The sequence below is a fragment of the Sardina pilchardus genome, chromosome 16 (genome assembly GCF_963854185.1).
Source record: "Sardina pilchardus chromosome 16, fSarPil1.1, whole genome shotgun sequence".
Taxonomy (NCBI): Eukaryota; Metazoa; Chordata; class Actinopteri; order Clupeiformes; family Clupeidae; genus Sardina; species Sardina pilchardus.
Genome location: NC_085009.1, coordinates 18,535,967 through 18,546,900, shown reverse-complemented (window position 1 = coordinate 18,546,900; position 10,934 = coordinate 18,535,967). Strand labels below are relative to the sequence as shown.

General features: G+C 39.9%; 1 protein-coding gene across 7 annotated transcripts in view; it reads right to left on the bottom strand.

The window, feature by feature from the left end:
* LOC134060260 (collagen alpha-1(XII) chain-like) overlaps positions 1-10,425 on the bottom strand; it is a 12,390-nt gene extending 1,965 nt beyond the window's left edge. The window contains exons 1-16 of one of the 7 annotated variants that reach the window (XM_062516902.1): positions 10,263-10,425; positions 9,280-9,357; positions 8,104-8,198; positions 7,748-7,946; positions 6,944-6,991; positions 5,209-5,339; positions 4,530-4,672; positions 4,116-4,296; positions 3,458-3,608; positions 2,819-2,881; positions 2,494-2,568; positions 1,911-1,985; positions 1,703-1,777; positions 1,339-1,413; positions 949-1,023; positions 599-673 (exon numbers count right to left, since the gene is read on the bottom strand). In XM_062516902.1, coding sequence (XP_062372886.1) covers positions 599-673; positions 949-1,023; positions 1,339-1,413; positions 1,703-1,777; positions 1,911-1,985; positions 2,494-2,568; positions 2,819-2,881; positions 3,458-3,608; positions 4,116-4,296; positions 4,530-4,672; positions 5,209-5,339; positions 6,944-6,991; positions 7,748-7,946; positions 8,104-8,198; positions 9,280-9,357; positions 10,263-10,299 — 1,576 coding nt within the window. In that variant the 5' untranslated portion in view covers positions 10,300-10,425. The remainder of the gene's footprint in view (positions 1-598; positions 674-948; positions 1,024-1,338; positions 1,414-1,702; positions 1,778-1,910; positions 1,986-2,493; positions 2,569-2,818; positions 2,882-3,457; positions 3,609-4,115; positions 4,297-4,529; positions 4,673-5,208; positions 5,340-6,943; positions 6,992-7,747; positions 7,947-8,103; positions 8,199-9,279; positions 9,358-10,262) is intronic. The other 6 variants (XM_062516906.1, XM_062516905.1, XM_062516904.1 and 3 more) reach the window with 6 other exon arrangements.
* Between the last annotated feature and the right edge of the window lie 509 nt (positions 10,426-10,934).

Genomic DNA, 10,934 nt, shown 5'->3' with positions numbered 1-10,934 from the left:
TGAAATTTAAAGTCCATACCGAGAAGAATACAATAAATTGATGAATGGCCAACAACCAACAATTCGGGAGGATAATTTCTGATATAGGCCTAGCCATGAATTTATTCTGATATAAAGTATATTATTATGTTTTTGCTGTGATATTGTGCAAGCCCTATGTTCTGTGTAGGCCTCAATTATTAGTAAGTGACGAAGTAACACAAATGGATATTATCTTACATGTGTGAAACTGTCGGGGACACTTAATAAAAATAATACCCCTTTCAAATATGTATGAAATAAAAATACACATATAATTATTAATTCCATTGTGAACAATATTCCTTCAAATTCCTTCAAACATACAGTACATTTTCTGTCTTATTCTGGATGGACACTAGGGGCCTTTCAGTTAATGATGACATTGTAGTGGTGTTCACTGTGGACAAAGCTCACAGTGTCAGAGGATAGTGCCCTCATAGAGATGTAAAGAGCATGTTTCATCTGGGGTAGACACCAAATAAGCTTATTTCCCAAAACAAGTTGCTATGTGCCTTTAAAGGTTCCTACGTTATTCTGAATGGAGACTAAGGTACCATTAAGTTCAAATATGTTCTACCTTGACTTGTAGGAGTTGTAAGTCCAGGTGTAGTCGAGGGTGTAGAAGTCGTAGTGGTCTTCCCTGTGGACAAAGCTGTAGATGTGGATGTATTTTTGTGTTGTACAGTATTTGTTACTAATTCCAATATATTTGAACATTTAATTATATCTACTACAATTCATCATTCAATCCATATAAACAAATGTAATGTACTGTACTGTAAGTCTTCAAATATTCAACATTTGACTGCCTGTCTATCACATACTGTAATGATACCCCTACCCCCTAAAACATGAGATTTGGAGAGGTGTCAAATTCCTAGCATGAGAAACACATAAATATACTTTAAGTACAAGGCAATGTATTACCTTTGCTTGTATGAGTTGTGGGTTCAGGTGTAGTTGTGGGTGAAGAAGTCGTAGTGGTCTTCCCTGCGGACAAAGCTGTAGTTGTGGAAGTAGAAATGTTTTGCACAATCACCTACACCTTATTATACTGAGGAATATTTATTAGAATTCATGACATACGTTTTCTGTATTCTGGATGGACACTAGGTGCCTTTCAGTTAGTGATGACATTATTCACTGTGGACAAAGCTAACCGTGTCAGAGAGGATATTGCCCACATAGAGATGCAAAGAGTATGTTTCATCTGGGGTAGACACCAAATGAGCTAATTTCCCAAAAGAAGTTTGCATGTTCCTTTAAAGGTTTCTACGGTATTCTGATGAGTTACCATTATGTTCAAATATGTTTTACCTTGACTTGTATGAGTAGTGAGTCCAGGTGTAGTTGTGGGTGAAGAAGTTGTAGTGGTCTTCCCTGTGGACAAAGCTGTAGATGTGGATGTATTTTTGTGTTGTAGAGTATTTGTTACTAATTCCAATATATTTTAACATTTCATTATATCTACTACAATTCATCCAAAATCCATACACACAATTAAACAAATGTCTTACGAAAGTCTTCAAAGTATGCAACATTTTACTGCCTGTCTATCACACAATGATACCCCTACACCCTAAAAAATGTAATGATTGGAGAGAGGGTGTCATATAGATGCCGGGCATGGAAACCATTCAGACATGAAATGCACTTTATATACATTGCATGGTAATATTACCTTGGCTTGTATGAGTTGTGAGTTCAGGTGTAGTTGTGGGTGATGAAGTCGTAGTGGTCTTCCCTGTGGACAAAGCTGTAGATGCGGAAGTACAAATATGTAAAGTTGTACATTTAGATACACAAGGTTATACTCCGGAATATTGATTAGCACACAAGGTAACATTCAGTTAATTACAAACACAAGACACATGCTTTTATTACAGTACCTTGGCTTGTATGAGTTTTGGGTTTAGGTGTAATTGTGGATGATGACGTTGTAGTGGTGTTCCCTGTGGACAAAGCTAACAGTGTCAGATAGGTTACTGCCCACACAGAGATGAAAAGTGTATGTTTCATCTGGGGTAGACACCAAATAAGCTAATTTCCCAAAAGGTTGGCATGTTCTATGTTTTCCTGGGAGGTTGACTGAGGTTTCTGGCAAACAGTTCCAAGGTACTATTTTCACATGCAAATTAGATTTCTACAGTTACTATTAACATTTGGCAATTTTTCAACAAATTTGCAGCAATCAGCAAAGCAGGTTTGTCACCAGAAGTTCAAGTGTGGTGGCAAATCTCTGGCGAACACATTTGCCACTACAGTGGTAAACTTCTCATTGTTGCCAGAACTTTGCTGGAACTTTGCCTCTATGGGACAATATTGTCAAACTTCCAATACTTCCATTTGTTTCCTACTACGAATCACCCACACATTTTCTGCAAATCTGTCGCAAATTGCTTTTTTTTTTTTTTTTTTTTTTTTCATTTTTCATTTTTTTTAAGCTAATTTTAAAGTTAAAACTTATTCTACCTTGGCTTGTGTGAGTTGTCGGTACAGGCGTAGTTCTGTATGAAGAAGTCGTAGTGCTCTTTCCGGTGGGTAAAGCTTTATATGTGGATGTAACAATATGTTATATTTGTCACTATTTATAATATAGTTACACATTTCCCTATTACAATCCATGATACAAAACATCCATACACACAACACAACAAATCTGAGGCTTGAACGTTTTTCATATTTTACTGTCTGTCTCTCACATAATAATTACCTCAATGATGTTTGGGGAGGGCTTAAATGCCTGCAGCATGAAAACCATGACATGAAATACAGTTTGCAATATAATGTATATTACCTTTGCTTGTATAAGTTGTTTGTTCAGGTGTAGTTGTGGGTGAACAAGCCATAGGGGTCTCCACTGTGGACAAATATGCAGATATGGATGTAGAAATGTGCTGCACATCTGGCTAAACTTAAATAAATACTTACACATTCAGACACTAAACTTGGTATTCATAAAGCCTTATAAACTCTTGCATCAGTTCACAAGTATGGTACTTTTTGTCAGTGCCAACTGTGCTTTAGAGCCTGCAAGGCAAGTCAGTAACATGTACACTGTAGCCTATCATTCTCTGGTTGTCAGCAAGTGACAATAGGGCTCGGGATCGTGACGTGAAAACTTTGCGGGCAGCCATGTTGGCAGCGTCACTCCTTAGTTTACGATGTGCCTTGTAAGGATTTACTACCGCCTGTCAGTGTGTTCCTGTTGCCTTCTTGGTCGTATGTTGCTGTGTGTAGTGAGGTGTAACAGCACAACCTACTGTATGATCGCAAGAGGAAGAGAATCGCTAATACTATACATTTTCTGCTTCTTGTCTTCTGCATCTGAATGAATGGATTATTACTTTCGGAGAGCTACCAACATGGCGAAAATATTCCTAGAATGCAACGCGTGTGCTTGAGCCCTATGGAGGCAGATTTTCAAGTACTGTACCTTCTATAGCAATGATGCTCTTTTCCAGTGAGATACTAATGCTGTATAGTGCCTCAAAGTTGTCCACTGTAAAGACATGATCTGATTCTGGTGAAGATGCAATGTCTTTGAGCTCATTAAGTGCTGACTGACTGTTCCAGGCATTTCCAACCTGACACATCAGGGAAGAAAGTTAGCATCTCATATTCACAGTTCAGAGTTCACAGTTCTCTGGGAAGAATTGGCACGTCATACTCATAACCTACATTTGATTTTGGGAGTAAATTAAAAAAAAAAAATCCTTTGTGATGATCAGGGAAACATCATGGTATCAATATCCAGGAAGCCCATGAAAATGGGTGTCTAGTTGCTGTGGATAAATATGTGCCATTTTCTAGACTGTAAGAACACCTGCAGAGGCCAAATGGCATAGCAGCACATTATTTCTAAAAGTGAAACTACATTTTCTCTAGTTGGATCAACTCTCTGCCTAGTGAGTGAAATCCACTTTGAAATTGAAAGAGTTTGACCTTCGCCCGTGCAATCTTTTATAGGGCAGGTCGTTTTTCTGGTAGTCCTGTACACATAGAGACACTGCAATACCGAAAACAAAACATCGGATGGCGTAACCAAGAAATGCGAATGTCAACATAACGCCTCATAGAACAGCACTTCATACCCCAACAGCATATCTCTCAATATACTTTCTGTCAGCCAGTCCAGTGACATAGCGATAGGCCTCGCCATAGACGTATACATATCTACGGTCCTTGCAATAGCCGGACTGCCCATCTGTGATGACAATGAGAATTCTGTTCACCTCAGGTCTTGCGCCAGCAGTAGAAATAAACAAATCATTCCTGTAGTAAAGGTAGGTTCAAGGAAAATATAATATAATAATATATCATTATCTTTAAACAACAGGCAAAGTATGTATCACTCATGACTGAGTTATAATTGATTCAGGTGAACCTTTGTATTCACAATTTAAAGTAAAAAAAATAAAATGACAGAAAAGTAGAAGTGAGAGGTGAAAGTCTAGTTCAAGATTTTAAGGGACTAGGTGTGACCAGACCAATTATAAAAGACTTACACAACTGTCCAAATAGCACTTGCAGTACATGTGCCGTCTCGTATCTGGGTGATATTATTTAGCCGACTTTCCCATCCTGGTCTCTGAAACTGGTTAAATGTCTCGTGGATGACGCATTCTGTTGAGTACTGTGCAAAAGCAAACTGCAGAAACAAAACACTTAAACGGCACAACGACCATACAATAGCATCTTATGTTTTATATAGTCTCATGTTTTATGCAGTTTGTAGTTATTACTGGGCAACTGGGCATTACTGGTACAAATGGTTGTCTCAAACCAAAAAAATATATAATCATAAATGTTCCTTTAAATCCAAGTATTCCAAAAGTATTTTTTGAGATAACAGTTACTTTAATGTATAATTTTCAAAAACACGATTTAGGGGATCTTCTATGGGGAAGAGTTTGTCCTGAACCCTAACCCTAACCTTAATGAAACTTACGAAAATTACACAAAACATATTGTGTTTTGTTTCCTCTAAATAACTATTTTCTCATAAAGAAATACATTCTGGGTGACACAGGTCATGACCATTTTCAAGATGTCTTCTTCACATTCTGCTACTGTATGTCAAGGTCATATCAGATTGTCTAAAGCTAGAAAATAGTCCCTTTAATAAAGAGTACCAAAATTAGCGGATACAGTATAGGCTAGGTGTTAAGGCAAAACAGCACTAACATTATGTTGGCCATTTAGTTGCAAGAGTCTTCCGATCAGATGTCTCACAAATGTTTTCATGGCACTGAACTGGTCACTGCTCACACTCAAAGATCCATCCAGTAGAAAAGCAATATCTGCAGTGTTGCTGCCTGAAGAGGGGATATAACACATACAATGTTAGTATATTATTGTATTTGGTATATATTATTAATTAAAGGTAGGGTAGAGGATCCTGGAAAACGATTCCAGCAAAGCTGCATTTTGAAAATACACAGGTCAGAAGTCCAAACCCCTTTCTTCAGACTTCCCCCGAAGTCACGCCTCCAGAGTAAAGAAACGTGCAATGCTTGTTCACGAGCAGGAGGGAGGGGCAGATTGTAGTTTGATAGATGCATCAGAATCCAATCACCGTTGATAGTCCGTTCAGTATGATTGGATAGTGTTTTTCCTGGATTGTTCGTTCTAGAGGCCACTAAAACTTTTAATTTTTGTGTCAAAACTTTTAATTAATTGGTTGCAATGGGGGTGTGAAGTAGCCTGGCAAGCCAAACTACACAGAAATGTATAGTCTGGGGTCGGACCATTCACAGAGTTGAAGCCTGTGGGTGGGATGAACGGTTGTCTTTCAAACGGCCTCTGCACGTAATAGGCCAGCATTTGTGACCAATAGCCGGTCGGCAAAACGGCAAATACATCCTTCTTTAAAACGAATGACTTGAGTGCTTCTTTCTGCTCAAACTTTAAAAAAAAAAGCCCAAGTCTAACTCTTACAAAGCCGATTCAAACGAGCGCGCTTCGTTAGCCTCATCCATCTTTTGTTTTCCTCTATGGTTGTGCAACACGGTCTCACACCCAACTCGTCAAACGAGGACGCATTGTCCAGCCCCCTGGCGTCAATATCGGAAGCCATAGGTGAGCTAAGGCGGGCTCAAGGACTCCGTACACAGATAGAGCGTTCTGATTGGCTAGGCTGACTTGGAGCCTAGCGCAGGCTTGGCCTCAACGGTGCGACCCTACTGTAGACCATCCCGCTAGGCAAAAATATTTTTGGCCGCTAGGGTGCGTCTAGATTTCTAGGCTAGGTGTGAAGAGTATTTCAAGCAAAATGCTCCAGAGAGCATGCTCCAAACATCTCCTACCCCACCTTTAACTGAAAGACATATATGCATCCACTCCACACACTCTGTGGGGATATACGGTAATTATCGGAAAATAAGTCCCTTCAGGTTTAAGCAAAACCCCTACGCTGCTCGTCGGGGCTCTGTTCGCTTTGTCTAGTGTCTAGTGGCTTTTCCATGTCTGCTCTGTTTGTAACTTCCTGTTAGTTTTGCTTTGTTAGAATAGCACTTGGGAGCACTTAGACTCGGCGCCACACAACATAGTTATCCCTCTTACCCGCTTAGAAATGCACAACGTTTTATTTTGTCTCACCAGACTTGGTCGTGTGACTACTCGTGTTACTGTATTTTAATAGGGAAAACATGGAGATGTTTGGTCGTTTCTAAATTCATCTCTGTTTAGATCCTAATGAATGAACTGGGCTAGCTACTGTAAGTGCTATCAAAGTAGCGCTGCGCGCCAGAGCCAGCGAGTGCACGCATTGGAACGTGAGAGGTATGTATCAACTCATCTTAGTTAAGGGAATAACATAGTTTAATATGAAAAAAAAAAAAAATGGTGAAGTGTTCCGTAACTGGATATCCCCATTAAGAAAAGTGCTATTTAGCTAATTTGAAAGTAAAAGCTCTCTTACCTTGTCTTGTATGGGTTGAGAGTTCAGGTGTAGTTGTAATAGTCATTCCTGTGTAGACAAATACAGTACACAGTTGTGAATTATGAATGTCAAAAAAGGGCTCTTAGGCACTTGTACCAGTCAGTCTAAAATGCATGGTCTGAAGCACATGGTTTTATTATTTTATTGTATTTATCCTTTGGAAAGATCCAGAGTTAAAACAACCTGGGGTCTATTTATGTATGATAACAAGTTCAAACATGGGAGCAAAATTGAATCGGAGGTTTCGAGCTAGACCATTCTTTGCATTAGCAACAAAATGGATTATAGCCTGTAGAAGTGAGAGGTAATAACAAAGGTTGTTTCTGAAGGCAGCACATTGCCTTACTTTTTGTTCCGATAGCATCAAATCAGTGGGCGCCGATTATACATTAACAAAGTAGTTGTCGAAATACAGGAGGAATGGATAGCATTTTGATTTTACTTGACTTGACATATCTAAAAATATAGAGAAATTAAATGGCTGATAATGTGTTTCTACTGCATGAGAAAGGGGGCGCCTCTCGTACTTTGAACGTGAATGACTTGATGCAACACGATTAATAAACATGCTTAATTATTTGGTGTCAGGGTAATGTAGGCTGCAAGCGATGGCTTTGTAGAGTCTATTCATCAGTGTCTGAGCTGCAGGTGCTTCACAATATTCAAAAGTATTTCTTTCTTATTTGTTTCATTCATTATCTGAACAACACCCCTAATGGACTGATGAGGAATTCTGTTGTCCGAATCTGATCTAAGCCTGATTTGTAGCGAAGTGAAGTTTACCGTGGCTGTGATGCTGCTGACTGGTGGTGCCCTTTGTGGTGGGTGCTATGGAGAGCAGTGGCCCTGCCAGCATGAGGTCGTATTTGCCCTTGGTGCCCATGCGGTAGAGGATTTCATTGCCGTTGTCCCACCGAACACATAGCCAGCCTCTATCATCCAGATTCCCAATCACACTGCCCAGACCAGGAGGGTTTCCATCCTGAAATGTGGGACAAACACACACACACACACACACACACACACACACACGTATGTATCATATTTAGACATGCCATGTGTAACCAGATAAGAAACTTTGTGTACTGCTATCAAATCTTTAACCCCACGAATACTAGGCTACTGATCATGTACTGCACCTCGTCTCCCCAATTCCAGTCCTGACCCCTCATGACCCTGATGCCGATCGCCATCATGGCGGCCAGCTCTGGGCCCGACAAGGTGTTGGCGGCTGCTGGGCGGGAAACAGCAGCAACTTTCATCAGTACAGATAGCAAAAAATACACTGGGCCACACCAACCATAATCCACCATAGATCTGCCCTGATCAGGCATCCAAATACACAGCAGTCCAAAACTGTTGGATCAGATTGATGTGTCTCCTGCCAACAGGGGCTAGCACTGGTTCCACTCCATATGATACTCTGTGTTACAGATGCAGTATTGATCTTGCAAACTAGTCTCATTAGCTAAACGTTTCCCTGGGAACTTTTTTGCAGACCCAGCAAAATGTACCTCCAGTGCAAACTGGCCCAGCAGGGGATCTAAAGTGCGATGTTTAGACATTGTTTACTACAGCTAAGTCTGGTCAAACTAGATCATAGCTTACATGAGCTCAGAAGTGTTGTTTGGTTACCAAACCAAAGTAATAATGCCTATATATCTCGTTAAGTTTTACAAAGTAGAACAGCACAAACCCTGAACTACCGTCTAGTCCTATGAGTTAGGTGCCCTATATTACTTACTTTTTTCTTTTTTCTTCGAATACGCTCAACTTCAGCTTCAAGGCACAGCTGTTCGCAGGTTCGAGTCCAGCCGTGTGCAGGGCTGAGCTGCGCAATCTAACGCAATGCATGAACCCCAGACTCGGCACGCGGTCAGATTTGAGCCCGTGAACAACTGTGCCTCGGAGTGGGAGTCGAGCGTGTTTTCTACTGGGGTGAAATCCCCTGCTACTCACTCAAAAAGAAAAGTATAAGTAACTGTATTTAAGGAAGAGCATTTATTATTTGCGATACATTATTCATTCACAAAGAAATGTGGTGTCCTTAAAGGTTGAATTAATGCTTCATTAAAGTATTAAGAACAATTTCCAAAAGATTTCCTCTTTTTAGTTAACTTCAGTATTGGGATCTAAACTTAAGCATGCACTGTAGGGGGATATTTTCCTCAAGAGGGACATTACAATAGGCTGAGTAAACAAAAAGTCGAGACCTCTCGCTTATTGTCAAATTCTCCAACCCAGCATACACGGACCACACTAATGTGTCATTCAGGTGTTTCAGAATTGAGACTTTTAAAATATAGTTGTCTTACCTTGGCGTGTATGATTCGTATGTATTGTATGACGTTCAGTAACAGTTGTGGGAAAAGGCGATACAGTGGTCATCATCCCTGCAGACAAATAGTTGTGGATGTTAAACCATAATATGACAAAATTATTACAATTCCTGAAATTTAAATCCATACTGATGATAAAACAAACAAATGAATGCTCATTGTTGACCTGTTGAAATTCGAAACAAAAATCAGTCTCTACGGCGTGTCATATGAAACGGTAAACAAAAGCCTAAAGCTGTGAGGGAAAAGGGAGCCATCTCCAAGTGAAAGGAACTCTGAGTGCTTCAGCATTTACCAAGGGATTTTGGACAATTCCATGCTCCCAACTTTGTGGGAACAGTTTGAGGATGGCCCCTTCCTGCTCCAACATGACTGAGAATAAAAGCAAGGTCAAAGCAAGGTCAAAGCAAGGTCAAAGCAAGGCCTGCACCTGTCCTGCAGTCCTGACCTCAACCCAATAGAACACCTCTGGGATAGAGGAGAGACTGAGAGCCAGTCTCCTTGTCTAACATCAGTGTGTGGCATTAAAATTACGCTTCTGGAAGAATGGTAAAAAAAAAAAAAATCCCATAACACACTCACAAACCGTGTGGAAACCCTTCCCAGAAGAGTTAAAGCTGTTATAGCTGCAAAGAAAGGACCAACGTCATAGTAAACCCTATGGATTAAGAATGGGATGTCACTGAAGTTAATATGTGAGTCAAGGCGGGTGAATACTTTTGGCAATATAGTGTACATCCCAGACAACCTCAGCAAATGGTTTGAGTGTTCAGATTAGAATGCTTCTTGGTGGTTGTTTTCACTCATATTTGTAACTAACCACTTGTCAAATTGACAAAAAAAAAAAAAAAAACTAATGAAACTACTGTAAGCCTATTACTTGTCTAGTAGAATAGAGCAATTTTGTGAACTGTTGAATAACAAATAAAGAATACTCAAGATACTGAAAATATACTGACCTGCTAGTATGAGAAGGTGAGTTGCCACTGAAGCCATGATGGAAAGCAAGAATCGTCAGAGAGTGCATTAGTCCTACAAGAGTACGTGTGTCAGGTATAATCTGTTTGTTTCAGTTTGTTATTGTTGTTTGTTTCAAATGCCACAATAGGGCATGTTGATGTGGCAATGTTATCTGAGGTTGTGTTGTAGATGCTGGTTGCATGCGAAGATAAGCCTGTTTATCATACAGGGTAAAAGTCTCACAAATGGCTCACCAAACCCATTAATATTGCTGTTTCTGTGCTGTCAAGGATATGGGCATCGTATTGAATGTAATGTCCTGGTGTAATGCATCATTAATCATTAAGAGAGTGAATCTGCTGGCAAAATGTCCTGGTAAAATAATGATTAAATCCAGCAATAGGGCTTTCAGTGTCTACTGTCTACCCAGGGGGTCAAAATCCAGTGATCTCACTTCAGCCGACCTGGACTTTTTGTATCCACATCAATGGACACTCCATGGCTGGGTTGGAGTTTAACCACAGTAATTAATACATCTTAGATTATGTTTAGCACTTGCTTTTTTTGCTTCATCCTTTCCCCAACTGTTACAGAAGGAATATATTCATACTGGTCACATTCTCATACTGTATCGAATGAGATGCAATGTCACAAATCACATTCACAAATGG